The following is a 16133-nucleotide window of genomic DNA, read 5'->3' on the forward strand; positions in this document are numbered from 1 at the left end:
ATAAGTAGTTATTGCTCTCCAGAACCACTCGCTCTAAACCGGTCATGGTCACCCAACACAATGGGCCAGTGGTTGCCCACAGATTACTTGGCAGAAATTTGTGCATGAAAACGGAAAATTAATCATTCAGTAGAGCCCACCGGAGGAACCGGAACCGTATCCGATGCTCAATATTTTCGTTTCGTACAAATGCGTGGCCAAGCACCAGGCAATTTTTCGCTCGAAAGGTTCGTCTAGTAAACGGCAACCATTTGTGAAACAATCCATCGCACCGGGCCCGATGAAGACGTTTCGATTGTTTTCATTGCACAAAGAGGCAGGGAATCTCAATTGTAAATTTAATCATCACAAACCCGGTAGCTCCGGTGGCTTTTGCACCGGTTTCGTCGTTGCCTCCTGACACGGAGCCGGAACCGGCAGTAATGGGAAATCGGAAAATGCATACAATATTTTCATTCCATCACAACGGTACCGGTTCCGGAGACGAACAGATTTGTTGTTGCCCGTTTGCTCTTCTGCCAACGTGGGAAGGATTCGGTTTTCTTTTTTCTAATCGGATCATAAAACCCGTGTCCCGTGTGTCCCGGTAGGTCCTGTATCGGCCCTGGAACCAAAGCATCTCCTTCCCAGCAAGCTACGTCGACGAGTCGTCATTCGTGCAAACAGAGTGCACATGGCCCGGGAATGCAGCTTGAATCGGACGCCGGAATCCCGGAATGTGCAAGCGACAGGATTCAAAGATTGCTGCACGCAGTGTGCGCACTCCATCGTGTCCTTTTTGTGAAAGCGTACACATATCATTATCGGTGCCACCCCCGAAGAAGGACATGTGTGCCACACGGCGTAGACCGCCACCGCCATTTTGCGGAACTGATGCTATCGATAATGAAAAATGCAAATTCCACACAATCTCGGCCCTCGGCTGTCAGGTGACGTCTGCACCGACGGTTATACGGAGCGCACACCAAACGACGACGAGAGTCTTGGGACGATTACAGAAGTGGAATTCAATCCTTTGCTCGAGCATGCCCCCCGCACGCCCGGCAGGATATTGATGCGGGTGAGTAAACAGCAATAACAACCTCGGGCCCGTCGCCGGCGGATGAGCAGCCATATCCTTCGGAGAAATGATATTTTCCGTGTGATGGTTGTTGTGCTTTTTTCTGAAGCTGCCCGCCCTGCAGTGTGCCACAAAAGGACCCACTCGTGTGCGGGCTGTAGCACCACCCAGCACGCAGGCGAATCGATCCTGATCCTTTGGTGTTTTTTTCGCTCCGCAGGACGTCGAGACGAACCGGGGATTTCATTACACTAACGCGAGGGATGCAATCCCGAGCCATATTCAGCTGCATCCGAGCTCTGCACGTTGTTTGAAAGGAGTTTGTAGCATTGTTTATTTTTTATTTGAACATCATCTACGAGGGCCTGGCAGTGTCTGGCACCTAAAAGTAAACATATTTACACCCTACCCGAGTGTGCTGGTCGGAACATGCCACAAAGAGTCTTGCTTGCCGTACGATCCGATCCACCGTGTGCATTATGAATCGATGTCTAATTGAAGTCAATACCGAGATTCTGGTCTGTGATCCGGGGAGCTCGGTCGAAGTGAATAATTCAAAACAATCCAATCGCGCTTCACAATGTACAGAATGTTTTAATCTTGCAGATTGCATCGTGTTCAGCTGGATAGACCACCGGTGGATCGGTTGAGTTTTCATCTTAATTTTAGATAAGCATCTGCCAAACGTGAACCACGCCCGGTAATGGCCGCGTGTTGGTTCAAACAATGCACACTTGGGTGAAACAATGGTGGTGACTTCATTACTTGCCAGTGTCTTGATTATTTTTCGGATGGTCCTATCCGGAACCAGTAAGAAGTTCAAGAAGTTTACTCACAAATCGATTGACTACGCGGAAACTTTCGCCGAAACCGTATTGCTAACATGGTATTATACCGTATTGCTATGGTTTCAAAACCGACGAACGATTTATCTTTCAACGAAGGCTCAAAGTGAAGGAATCAAAAATTGAAAGGGAAAGCTATGCTAAGTATGTAAAAATCTCCACATGCTCTCCACAATTGGCGCTTATCAGTGTTGCGTGTCGAAATCATATCTCGTGACTCTCACTATTTACGCGAAATTTCGCTTCCCCACTCGACTCCAGGACAGCCCCGGTGTTACTTGCTGTTGCTATTTTGGTCGTAATCGAAACCTAAATGCTGCCACACAACCACCTCGATTGGCACCGGTTTTTTTTTCGGAGGGCTTGATTGTTGATAATTGTTAACAAAACACGGTGCAACTCGACGACACCGGTTGCGGCCGAGAAAGGTACGTGGCCCGTTCGCAGCATAATGCCAAGTTGAAGGAGAAATTGTTCCAATCACCCCACGACCGAAATGGGCGTCGATGTAACCACCGGACAAGCCGGGCCTGGGGCCCCGTCCGGGATCGGGAGCATAAGTGAGTCCTTTCGAACGGCGCACCGAAGCGAAAGCGAAAGGCTGTTCGAGGAACAACCTGTTCCGGTGCTTCCAAAAAACGGATTCGCCGGAACCGGATCGTCGGGCGATGATGTTGGAGCAGCGAAGATTGCAATTTGCGCCGCCATTTACGCCCGCGGCTCAGGGCAATAAATCTGCAATGGGCCTCACGGCAAGCCCTTCGGTGTCCGACCCGATGGAGGGAAAAATTCCTCGTTTTATTGGGCCATTTTCTTACGACGGGTAATTCGGAGTCTTTCCACCAAAGGTCCTGTAGTGCGAGGTGGTGGGCGTTAAAAGACTTCCAGAATCATATCGTTGACCGGCGGGCTGGAAGACACGATGTCTCTTGATTTGAGCCGAGAACATCGTCTCAAGGAAATAGAACAACCGAGTGCCTTTGGTGCCTCTTTATGATGATCTATCTATGGACTAAGGATCTTCCCAACTTCAAAGAGATTCTCAGGCGACACCCATTGTTGACAATATTTATGGACGTGCACAGAACCTGCTGCTCTCAAAATTAGGATTCAGTGTTGATTGGTGTACACCGTTATCCGGATTATCAAAAGGAGCTTTATTGGCAGAAAGTTATTAACTTCCGACGATGGATAGCCTAGGATACTGGGCATTTGTCACGGACTCTTAGTCATTCCATAAATATTGGTTGCTTTAAACGAAGAAGTTGGATGGACAATCGTACAATGTTTGACTTTATTTGGCTGTAGCAATAATACAGCAAGAATGAAAGGCATTTAAGTCACAAGGGAAGGATTCAAACATTTGAGGACTTGGCACTGTTCTCACTATTTTTCCAGTCCTTGATTGGAGCGAGGAATAACATTTCCATTTGATGTTCGAACGTTTCGATTTTCTTTTAATAAACTTGCCAACACGCAATAAAGCTACTAGGAAACGGGAAAACCCCGGAAACCGCCCAAAAGGAATGCTGCTCACAATGAGCCACAAATTTCACGTGCCCTTCAGCGACAATGGCACGTACTCACATTTACGACGCCCTGAAGCAACCCCCACTTTTGTTCCATTATGTTATGTCATGTCACAGGGCGGCAGGCGCCAAAGGATGGCTGAATACCACGCGGAACTCGCGGAACAACCTGCGACGAAGAGATGATCAATCTTTGCCGGCACAATGTTTCCATTTCTTTGCATCTTGCACACCGCAAACGTCACTCGATTGTCTTCGGCGTTTGCGGTCGTGAAGCTACAAAGTTATGAATTTATCAACCCGACGATGTTAAGGACACCCCATGCGACGGGTGTAGAGATGCTAGGCATCGGTTGGGCCCTCCATTAGCCCTGGGGCCGTTGCGCAATCTGGGACAACTTTGGGATCGCAACGCAACGCAGTGGAACTCATTATCCTGGATGGGGTGAGTGAAGAGGCCAATAAAATGCCACGGATATGCCAGATGTTGGCATGTGCCTGTGATTTCCTCTGTTGCCGATCAATTTATAGCTCTACTAACTCCTACATGGCAACGTTTGACGATAAATGATTGATCGATCTTCGAGCCACAAACGCTGTTCGGAAACCGGCCAGCATCGGTGTGCTACGTGGTTCGAAAAGTGGCGAGACTCACATATAGAGCAAACATGACGCACTGTCACTGAATATTATTGACTGCATTGACTTGATTAAAATTGGGCGTTCGAAGCAGAAAACAATGGAGCTGAGGTGGTTCCGCTGGCAGCTAAACGATGTATTAGTTGAAACGGAATCCGGTCCTCTCATTAGCGGCCAGTGAACGGAGAAAGTGAACCGGAGGTTCCACAAACAACCACCGGCACAAACAATTGTTACCGGCCGCCGCAGATGCGAAACATAAAACCACCGCCCAAAATGATTAAAGCATCAAATCTCCTACAAAACACCCGTTTGTGGTGTGTGTTTTGGTGCTTTTCGACGTTGATTTGTGGGCCGTGGGCTCGTGTGGACGGGCACTCGAGCGTATCGCTATCGCTGCAGATCTACTTGCGAATATGATCACTCTTTCTTGAGCTTTATTTCTTTCTCTCTCTTCGCCTCATGTCGGTATGTCTCTCGATCATTGTGACAACAAGTGGCGATAAGAGTGCCAGGGGAAGCATAAGAAACGGAGAGCGAAAGAAAGTCACGTGTGGAGCCACGACGATCGCGGCGATTTATCTCTCAAGTTGCAATGCCGCGACCGCAGCCGCGTGCCAATCGCACATAGAGAAAGCTTCGCTTACGTAAGCATTGTTGCGTTTTTGTTTTTATATACTTTGATTATTAATTCACTTTATGCACATTGATTTACTGCCCCGCGGGCCGGGCCCCTCGGGCATTCGGGAATTAATGCTGATCTTGATTACAATAATTCAAACTAGCCGACCGGACGAGGGCCGTACGTTGCGAGCACAGATCACATTTCAATCAACGCGCCCGGCGTGTTGGGTCGCAGCATGGAAAGCATGAAATTACCCCCGGAGCAATGTAACTGTAACGACTGTAACTGCGGGCGTAGTACGCTGATCGAATGCTCGCCACACTGAACTGATAACGTGTAATTAAACCGCACACGAAGGAAAGTAAAACCGTTCACTGCCCCCCACAAATGGTGATTGCTTTAAATTGGAACTATTTCGGAAGGATTTACCTGTTTCCGCATTTCCACGTTCGACCGGAAATAAAACGCCTTTCGTGGCCACAGCCACATCCTATCTTACGAAACAGAAGTAATATTTAAAATTCACGCTACAATTAGTATAATTTAACAATTTTGTAACGGTTAGAAAAAGCCCCAACGGCCACAGCGAAGCTAGTGAAGTTTTCTGGCCAATTGTCAACTCTTTCTGGCCATGCTCTCTGATTAACACGTTTCCCACATCCCAGGACCGCCCTGAAGGATTTTCGGATCCCGTCCCGCTATTTTTGCGCCCGAAACCGGTTACTCACATGTCCACTAAAATTATGTAAAAATTTGCAAATTGCAACACGGACCAGAAGTTGCACCGAGCAATAAAAAAGCCAGCGGATGGTTGGTTGTACCTTTCTACTTGTTCCGCTTTAGCCCCGAAGTGGAAACCGATCCCGCGGGAAAGATGAACATGGACGTAGAAGTTTTATAAAATGAAGCTGAAGTTGAAAAGTGAGGGGCTGAATTGAAACAGAATCAGTCACAATAGAGCAGTGCCAAGGACTAGCATTTTCATTGTTACATTGCATAATGAAACTTCCGGCTGAAATAAGTGAAACAGGAAAACCGGACAAAGGGAAACTAAAAAATGCACGGTTTTATTGCGCTGACATTTTAATTCGTCAACAAATAAGCAATTTAATCGACTTTAAGCTTTAAAAGGTCTTCTGCGGGGCTCGATCTGCACGTGTTAAAGAGTTACAAATCCTTCACCATTTCTTTCCAAGATTGCACTCGACAGTTACGGACTGCTGACTGTAAGCAAAACGGACACCAAGTTCTGCCACAACACATTGTACCGCGTTTTGCTCACATTGCTAACCCCTCGATTAAGAAGATGCTCTTATGACGTGAAGCAATAAGCAGGAACCGAAACGGCAGGAACCACGTCGAGTTTTGTCAGTCTGGCAAAACTTCTTCAAAACAGTTCAGCGTCTTCGAGAGGACCATGGAGAGAGTTCGGAGTCAAAATGCAAGATAAACCGGGTCGAACACAGAAACCGAGGGAAAGAAGCAACTGCAAACAACAACAACAAATGCTCCAACGGCCAAACTATGATACGAGTATTAGAGAGGCCAATGATTCCGATTCGCACAGTACAGTAGATGACCGTTTTCTTCTGACCCAACATAAGGGCAACATAAGGGCCAACTAATAATGGTATTTACCCAACTTATTTGACTGACTTGACTTCCAACACTTGACTTGAAATTAGTCACAGGCATTTCATCCAACGGTTAAATCCAATCTCTAACGACGTTGACGAAATCCGTGCCTCACTGTCCAGCATCCCGTCCTTTTGCAATCGCCGGCCGGCCAAAACCTGCCGTTGACGAAGTGGTCAACTGACACGGCGGGGCACGCGAGAGCCAAACGAGAAGCCGAGAGCGCACAGACCGGGTCCAACCTGACTTCTGCGGGTGGTGCGGGCAGATATGAACTTTCTTATGAAAAATGCTGCATGTGCGATTGTTTTGCTGATGGCCCAAGTAGTGTTGTCCGCGTGGCTCGGGGTCCGGCCATCAACAGGTTCGGGCTGATCGGCGATGACTGTGCTGGTCACAGCCATTCCTCGATCGACGAGTTCCTTGAACCTGCCGCCTGGCGACCTTTGCAGCGCTGTGTTACGCCGATTTATCGATCGCGACAGACCATCAAAACCGTCACCCGCTTTTTATGCTGTCAGGTTTCGCAGTTCCGTCACTGATATAGTGGTTCCGTTTGCCTTTTCTTCGCTCCGCTTCGCCGGCCAATGACCCCCCGGCCAGGATTGATCTCCAACATGTCCAATATACTGTGCTGGCGAAGAAATTGCACTGCCCCAAAACCGGTAAGGACGATACGCGCGCGTTTCGTTGCTTTACGAACTCTTTCTCTCGCATTTTGGCAGCCCTTCGCTAGTGCCTGGATATGGCCGCCGTTTCATTTCCACGGACCACCTGCGACACACGGAAGGCCTTTCGTTACCTGGGCGGCAGACTTGGCAAAGTGCGAAAGGCTCATTCTCTGGGTTTCGCAGGAATCGGCCAAAAATGCACGGGCCAAGCGATGGAAACCGAAAACAGGGAATCGAGAACAAGAAGACGCTTGAGCAAAACTGGTTTTGCGTGAAATGCGTGACAGCTTTTTACACTCCGAATGTAGCGCCCGATTTACCGGTGCCAAGGGTTGGGCATATTTTTATGATTTTCAAGAATAAATGCCACTCCCCGGCAGAACAACTGTTCCGAATCGAATACTGCGGTTGTCTGTGGCGTTTGATCCTGTAATCAGATAACACAGGCAGAGATTTTATCGGTTTTTAACAGCTGAAAACGATTAATGCGAAGGTCGTCGTCTCAAGATTGGCCCAAGGATTTTTTCCCGGTTTGGTATTAGCGTTTTAGTTGGGATAGGGATAAACAATTATTTTAAAATTTAGCTGAACACTTAAAATGCTTGGCGCTTGATCTGTAAGAACGTTCGTAATTTGGAACAATCTTCACTTCGAGCTATTGACACTTTATGCGGCAAAAGATTATGCTTATTAGTTCGGTAAACTTTGGTCTCACCCTCTAATTTTTGCTCCAAATATCCAAAATAAATAATAACCGCGAACCCGCGAACGGAATTGTCAATTTCGAAACCACTTGGTAACGCTTGATAACGCTCTTGGCGCTTCGTAACGCAGCGGCCGCAACGTAATACGGCGACCGACGTACAGATGGCGCAAGCGAGCGAGTGTTTTCAAATCGATCTCTGTGTTGAAAAACCGTTATTCTTATTGTGTTATTCTGCCAAACATTATTTATTATTCTCCCAAAAACGCACGATCCGGGCATTCGCGATCCCGCAACACGCAATGTTTTCTAGCTAGTTTCAGCGCCTCCAATCGCCTTCGGGGATCAGGTTCTGGCAGTGGGGCCGTTCAGCGGAACACACGTTCTCTGGCGGTCAGTATTTTTTGTGAAAATCGAAATCATCATCAAAGTGGTGGTCATGATCGTTGAAGCCCGAATCGATGTACCGGCGACCGTGCACCGGGCTGGAGCTGAGCGGTCGGCAGCCCAACGACTGCGAGCCACCGCCGCCGGCCGCCGTCCCGAGGTCGTCGTACCGAGTCCCATGGGCCAGATCGCCGGCCAACGGGGACGAGGAGTCGTAGCGACGCGACAGGTTCGACGCACTGTGGTGCCGGTGGTGGTGGTGATGGCCATGAAGATGTTGGCCACTGCACACCGACTGCAGCTTCTGCAGGATGTCCGAGTCGGTGCAATCCGGGGCGTGCAGTAGCTTGGCCACTGACGTCCGGAAAACCTGCAGCTGCGACAACCGGTGGTTGGTGTCGGCCAGCTGCGACTTGATTCGGGTCAGTTCCTCCCGAAGATGCTACAAGGAGTTGAAAGGACAAGTGGTCATTCCCGGGGGAGGTGAGTCCCTCAGATCTCGTAACCTACCGAAAGGGTGTGCTCGTCCCGTACGCGCCGATCGTGCGAAGTCTCGACCGCGGACCTGGCCCGCGACTTGTACGCCGCCAGCTGTCCCACCAGCCGCTCCCGCTCCGTTTCCAGCTCACAGCACCGGGACTGCAGCTCGTCGCACTTGCGCGCCCGCTCGAGGGCCGTGATCTTGTACTCGGAGGCCTCGTTCAGCTGGTGCTTCACTTCCGCCAGCTGCGACTTTACCTCCCCCAGCTGTTGCGTGGTGCCCTCGGCCTGTTTCGAGTTCTTGCGCGCCTTATGCATCGCCTCATCCCGCTCGGTCTGTAAAAAAGTGGCAACGCACGGATTAGTACCAAGCCGCCGGGGATCCACCGTCTGTCTGGAGTTTGAGGTTAGTAAGAAGCAAGCGAAAAGAGCACGAAAAATACTTGAAGCGTGGCCTTCCCCCGCGCGTTATCCTCGAGCAGCGCAATCTTGCGCCGCAGCAGTTCCAAGTGCAAATCCCGCCGCTGTATCTGTTCCTTCAGGACGCGCACCTTGCGCTGCATATGGTACAGGGTGGAGCTCTACAAAAGCAAAGAAGGCACCGAGGGTGGCGAGGCAGAATGGAACGGGTGAGTGAGGTGAGGTGTGGTGTGTGGGCAAGCGGTAGCCCTCGGTCGGGAGACCTACTTCCTTGAGCGGTATGTCCGTGCAGGACCGTTCCCGGCGCAGCTTCGGCGGGTGGCTGTGCGTGTGGTGCGAGGAGTGCGATTGATGATGATGATGATGGTGGTTGATGGCCTCCCAACAGCTCTGGCAGGGGATGAAACAATGGTGACAGTTGTTGTTGTTGCTGTTGATGGTGGAAAGAGAGTTGAAAAGGGCCGCCAGCTCACCTTGTCACAGCTTCCGTGCACGTGGTGCTCGTGATGGGTCGCCAGTCGCTCAGCTCGCTCCAGGAGCGTCTCGCTCAGGATCGTCGTGTCACTGCCCGGGGCGGGCGGCTCCGTGCACTCGCTCCAACACAGTGCCCTTGCCAGGCGCACCAGGTACTCGCTGAGCTGCAAAAACCAGACCGGAAGACATTGAGACCATTTTACAGAGACATTTATTTGTTTATTTATTTAGTTAGAGACAAAAAACGGTAGAGATTCTCGGGCGCAACATCTACAGGAATCGCGACATCGCCTGCCCATAAATTTTTTGTGAGAGTGGAATTGTCCTTCAGAACCTCCAGTCCCTTTTCCCTTTATCCTCTCATCCTTTCACCCTTACTGTTTAATGTGTAGAAATATGTTAATAATATGTTTGGCCTGTTAGTTAGATTAACGTTATTTTTGGTTTATGTTTCCTCGGCTTTTTGGCTCGCTATCTAGCCTGACCAATTGAACCTCTATGAATTACATAGGAGGTGTGTTCAAAAAGTATCGCGACTTTTGAATTCCCGCGGGCTACGTATATCCGATTTTCCAACTTTTGGTAGCGTTTGGCTGCTACATATGTCAGTGACTTATGGTGAAAAGTTCGACCATTTTGAGTAATCAGTCAATTTTTGATAGCTGTTTCACTTGGACAAGATTTGGCTCATCGTTGATTTTTCTCTATACCAAAAAATGGATGGCAAAGAGTTTGTATCAAATTTTGGATATACGTAGCCCGCGGAAATCCAAAAGTCGCGATACTTTTTGAACACACCTCGTACACTGGGTACGCCGCGAACAATGTACGTCCCGTGATCAGAATCATCGGCAAATAAAAATGGAACACCACCAATTGACAATAAAAAGTAGTAATCAATGTTTTAACAGTTCGTTTGTATGGTAAGGGTAGGACGGAGGGGGGGAGGGGTTTTTAACCATGACGTTGCTCATCCTTGGCCCCTAAAACCCCTGTGTAGCAAATTTTGAGTCAATCGGTCCAGTAGTTTCTATAAACCGCACACAAAACGGAGCTTCATTTGTATAATATAGATTAGATCAAGTTAGCTATTAATTAAATTTAATAAATGCGGCCCAGTCCGTTCCTGTGAGATTAAAAAAAATTAAGATAACTTAGAACTAGAACCAACACCAATAACAAGTGATAACCTGTAATTAAAGGTAACCATTCGTAACGTTCCCGAATACAAAAATTGAACAGTAACATGGTTGAAACAGTTACTAAGCAGACATGACATGTTACAGCGGCTCCTTCTTCATTTTCGAAAACAATTAGACGATGAATTAACCCGACTAAAAGCCGCACCGAACAGTAACTCGTTGTGGGTAATCCAATGTGGGTCCATCCGTTGTGGTAAATCCAAATTTAAATCCATACACTAGATTGATCACTGTTTACGTACAACAGAGACCCAATAACGGATCATTGTGTCCGATGAGGGACGACCGGGCATCAATTCTAAGTTACAGGTCGTCGTCTCAAACATCGGTAAGGGGCTTAAAAGTTAAATCTAGCAAGGAGTGTCGGCGAGTCAATACGGGAAGTCAAGATCTGGCAAATGCAAAAACAGCTTGAGTGATCGTAGCCCATGTAGAAGGCAGCTCCGAAGTACTAACCAAGCCTAACAACAGCGATCCTTGTAAACTTGCTTTGAAAGGTCTCAAATCCTCGCGATCTATCCAACATTGATACAGCGGATCCCACGCAACGCACAAGCGCACTCAAGGATCAGACGGACAAGAGAACAGTAGCTTTTAGACACATCACATCCTGGAACTGCGAATTCATGAGGATAACAAAACCTAGCATTCTGTACGCACGTCTGATCATGTCCTCGATCAGTGTGTGTTAAGCATCAGCTTCGCGTCCAAAGTCACACCTAAGTCACGACTTCTTCTAATCCGATCACAATCACTGAACGGTCTTGGCCTTCACCACCAGAGACAATGTTAATCTTCTGTTGATTTCTGTAACGGTGTAATAACTTATGATCGTCAGCGTAAATTAAAGGGAAGGCGAAGAGTCAGGTAATTGATGAACGGCTAAAACCAGAACGGACCCAAGTGGCCCCCTCCTTCCGGAACGCCGGAGTCAGTGTGAATCCTTTAAGTCCTGCGTCAACGTTAGTGGTAACCTACCGTGGTGTGCTCGGTGCGGAAGTGTTGCAGCTCGTGGCACGCCTTCTCCAGGCGCTCCTCCAGATTCATCCGGTGCTGCTCCTCGTTCTTCAGCCGGCACGCACTGTTCTCCTGGTGGTCCCGGTGTTTCACCGCCTCCTGATGGTGCTGTTCCCGCAGTTGCGCCACTTGCTGGAGACCGGAAGCGGAAGTGAAAGGAGTGAATCAAGGTCAGTCCACCCCAAGGTCTACCCCACCCTTCGCTTCAACCTACATCGTGCAGCACCTGGTTGTGGTTGGTGATGTCCCGAACCTTGTCCCGCACGTTGTTCTCACACGGTTCGCCCACCCCGACGATCGTGGCGATCGTCCGCAGGAACTGGAGCCGCTCGGTCTGCAGCCGATCGTAGCTGTTCTGCAGCCGGCAGCAGCGCGACTCGAATCCTCGGAGTTCCTCTGGAAAGACGGCCCAAAGATCAGAATCTCTTCCAGCGGGCGCAGATCGCGTGGATTACCTCGCAGTTTGTCGCCGTTCACTTCGCACTCGGCCAGCCGGTCGCGGGTAACCTGTAGATCGCGCTCCGCCTGCCGGCAGCGGCCCTCGAGTCCTTGTGCCAGCGACTGGAGTGCCTCGATCTGCGTGTGGAGTCGGCTCTTCTCCGCCGAAGCCGACGCCTTGGTGCTGATCAGCTCGGACTCGGCCGACGAGAGGTTCTCGCAGGTCCCGGACAGCTTGGCCCGCAACCGCTGCACCTCCGACACGGTTTCGCCCGCCTTCGACAGCACACAGTCGGGTGTGAGGTGCGCCCCGTCGCACACGTCCACCCCCAGCACCAGGCAGAGCCGGCGGATCAGGTCCTGCAGTTGGCAGCGCGCCTGATCCCGGAAGCCTTCCTCCTTCGTCAGCTCGCACTGCACGCGCGTCAACTTCGTGCCCAGCTCCTTGATCTTGTCCTCCAGGTGGCCCTTGTCGCGGTTCAACGTGTGGACGACGGTTTCGCTGCGGCTGTGGAGAGTCTTCTCGCGTTGCTCCGTCGCAGCCAGGCGTTGCTGAAGCGAGCTGATCAGCGACGACTGGCGTGCTCCTTGGGCCCGCAATGACTCGCACTCGCCCTCCTTCGCACATAGGGAGCTCTTCACGTCGGCCAGCTCGGCCATTAGGCGGTCCCGTTTGTACGTGGACGCCGCCAGCTCACTCCGGAGCGTCGTCGCCAGATCGATCGAGTGCGCCAGGTGATCGTTGCAGGATGCCGACGCCTGTAAAAGGTGAGAGGAGCCAATCCGAATCAGCCACCGGAAGCCTGTGAGGTCGGCACGCACCCAACTTACATGGTGATGGTGGTGGTGTACCGGTGAGTGTGGTGTGTGATGTTTTGGCATTTTCTGCTGTCGGGTTCGTGGTGTCCCAGGGTTTAGAGTGTGTCCCAGGTGGTAGGCCGCCGGCCGCATGTAAAACAAACGACCAGAAGTATCGAGCTCAAGAAACCAGCACACGCCAGTAATGGGGTCCGACCCCAATTTTTCCCCCCAAGTTCAGGCCACATGTCCCGAAGACCTGCGCCAAAGAACTCCGGGAAGTTAAACAACTCCGGGCGCCTGTCATCATCTGGGCTACCGTCCCAACTCTGGCCTGGTTTTGTGCCGAGGCTCCAACACCCCGATTCGTGTTTGGTCGTTGCTAGCCCCGCTGTTGTTTACCCGTGGCCCCCTTTTTGGCGAAAACGCAGTGCCGTCTGGCCGGTTGTTTGGTGACGACGTGGGTCAATAAAATGCGCTGCTTGGCAGGTCCCAACAAATAAAAACACACCGCCCGCACTTCCAATGGGCACTTATTAGCAGAAAATTAGGTCATTCGAAGTGTGATGGCCAATCAAAGTCAACAACAGTCTGGCAACGATTGGGTGCTTCCCCATCTTGTCTGTTATTCACTCAGTCAAAGGCTGTTTGATAAGTGTGTTCCTGGACACTTGCCGAATGTCTGAGAAATCTCTAGAAATCTTTCCTGAGCATGGACAACGATCGGACAAATTGACAATCGACCACTCGAACGGTAATTCCTCTGAAGCCATCTTATTCCTTCATCCCATCCTCGAAGAACTATCAATTGGACTGCCAACAAAGTTTGAGGGAAGAATTCAAAGAATTCACATATTTATTGCATTAAAATTAAAAAAAACTTATAGCTCAGGACAAAGCTTTACTTCAGCTGGTAGCAGAAAAGCAATGATCCCCGCAAAACAGATTTTTTTAGAACAAACGTCCACATGGTCTAACCTTTTCAAAGATAAGTTGCAAACTAAATGTTTTTTCGACTTGACATCATTTGCCTGATATCAAAACAAGGTAATGTAGGCCTAAAAAATAGGAGGACCAAATAGACAGCTAAAGCAATCTGTTTGCAATTCTCCTTTTATAGTTTTAGACATGGTAAATGAAGCGAAGTTCACAACAGTAGAGCAATGTTAACGAAGTTTCGTTTGATTGCTGAAATACCACATGTGATTAAATTCCTTCAATTTGGCGTTAAACTTTTTAAGTTAAATTTCAAAACTCTATTATTACATTATTCGCCAGCCTGTTGAAACTTTGATTTATTCACTTTCACCAAGACGTTACACAAAGGCGCTACTCTGTATCCTCTTAACTATACTATCGATACTTTACTTTAAGGATTTTTATCGTTGAACTTCACTTTTAAAACTGCTTATGGCTGGATTGCGCTTCCTAAAACATCGCGATGTTCACACAATCCATTTCTCGGGTCACAATCCTCCGGGAAGAAAGTAAAAACTGACGAACGGCCGTACGGCACACACGAGACCCTTCACCGCGCGCACGTGGTCCAAAAGAGTCCACTTTCACTTTTTCCGCTGCCCAAAAATTCTTCTGCCATCCACCGGATCAAAGAGCTGCCAACGCTTTACGCTGACGTTCTGGCCCCCTCGGAAGCCTCGAGTGCCCTTTCGGCGCTAAACACCAGCCGAACCAGGACGAAGCATTTCGCGGGGCCTTTTTCCAGTGACACAGTTCACACCAGACGCGGGGGAAGGCTCTCTGGCCAGGCGTCCAAATGCAGCCCACGCTGATTGCACTTCACCGTGACAGGTTGGGTCCGTTGCACTTCGCTTCCTGTCGGTTCCCTGTTTTTCGGTGTCTTATTGGTGTCTGGGTGGAAAATCAACGCCTTGGTCGAACGCATCGGAACTGCATTCAGCAAGGATCAAAACGAAAAAAAAAACCACGAGCTATCCAGCCGATTGCCAGCCGATCACGGGGCAGACTGCGGGCGTTGCAAAGTTTTCCACAACCCAGCAGGTCCGGAAACCGTTTTTGCGGAAAGGCGAGCGTTTTCCACTCCATTTTTCCTTTTCGAAACGCGCCCAACCGATGTTTGATTCATATTATCGGATTTTTGCGCCCTTTCGGGTTCGGGTAGCCCACCACGGTTCGGGTTTTCGCAGCCCAGCCCGGTCTGCCACGTATCGGAATGAGGGTTCGGCATTCGTATTTGTCATCATTAACGGAAGGAAAAACACCTAACAAGGTGCAGTTTCCATGGTGCACCCGAATCGACGAGGCGCACGAATCGCTCCCGTTTTTCCCGTTCGCAAGGCAAGAAACGTAAATAGCGACAGTCTTCGGCCTCACGACAACCGGAAAGTGCCAAAGTTTGCCTGGTTAAGTCTCAATCTTCAACAAATGATCGAATTAAAATACTAATATCTCACATTTTAGTCTCTTCCTCGATCACGCCAATTTTGTTCCGAAGAATTGAACTACTAACTAACTGCGAATGTATCCCACGTTTATTTGGCCATCAGGGCAGAGTTAAGTTTCCATGTCTAAGGCAAGAGTGTAGGACCCATGTTGTTGGTAAGCGTGTGTCTCCATTGTTTGTTTTTGTGTTCCTTCAGTTACAAACCAACAGCAGTTACCTCTTCACCGCAGAGTATGTCGAATATTTCCCAATCTTTTTCGCTATTGCCCGACTCATCGTCCCCTTTGCGAGACATTTTCTGGACTGGGCAACACCTTGCACGTTACACTTCCATTGAAGAAGATGGTTCCACAATTGTTCCCACAATTGCAGGGTGTATCCGATTTTTTGCACTGCTCTCTGATCCACTACGCACTTATTCACTAAAAGTCGCTAATGGAACCGCGACGGTAGAATGACGGTATTCCCGGGGTACTGTAATACTGCTGGGTCGTGGTCCGAGCTGGGTCGTGGACCTCGGCCGGAGACGGAACTCAAACTGACAACAAACAGCGGGTGCTCCCCGTTTCGATGGCCGATGTGTCGATGAAGTTCCTGCAGCGCCCCCCACGATCACCCGTAACCGGGGGAATGTTGCCTCTGGGCCGTTCTGGGAGCATGGCCGATAGGTCCAAGTGCAACCCATTCATTCTCTTATGCTCGACCGACCGAAGCGCGGCACAGGATTAGGGAACGTCGTCGTCGTCGTCGTGTCGCGGGCCTCTATGCCACGCACGAAGTTTGTTGAT

The 16133-nt window shown here is 49.6% G+C and overlaps 1 protein-coding gene across 1 annotated transcript; it reads right to left on the bottom strand.

The window, feature by feature from the left end:
• Positions 1 to 8101: 8101 nt before the first annotated feature.
• On the bottom strand, positions 8102 to 15640 carry LOC131210749 (coiled-coil domain-containing protein 170). Its single transcript, XM_058204042.1, has 10 exons — positions 15563 to 15640; positions 12957 to 13013; positions 12143 to 12884; positions 11902 to 12083; positions 11649 to 11819; positions 9468 to 9632; positions 9262 to 9384; positions 9018 to 9155; positions 8605 to 8910; positions 8102 to 8536 (listed from the first exon to the last, which is right to left on the bottom strand). Exons 1-10 carry the CDS (start codon positions 15638 to 15640, stop codon positions 8102 to 8104), a joined length of 2397 nt encoding a protein of 798 aa, XP_058060025.1.
• Positions 15641 to 16133: the final 493 nt, after the last annotated feature.

The sequence above is a fragment of the Anopheles bellator genome, chromosome 2 (assembly GCF_943735745.2).
Source record: "Anopheles bellator chromosome 2, idAnoBellAS_SP24_06.2, whole genome shotgun sequence".
Classification (NCBI taxonomy): domain Eukaryota; kingdom Metazoa; phylum Arthropoda; class Insecta; order Diptera; family Culicidae; genus Anopheles; species Anopheles bellator.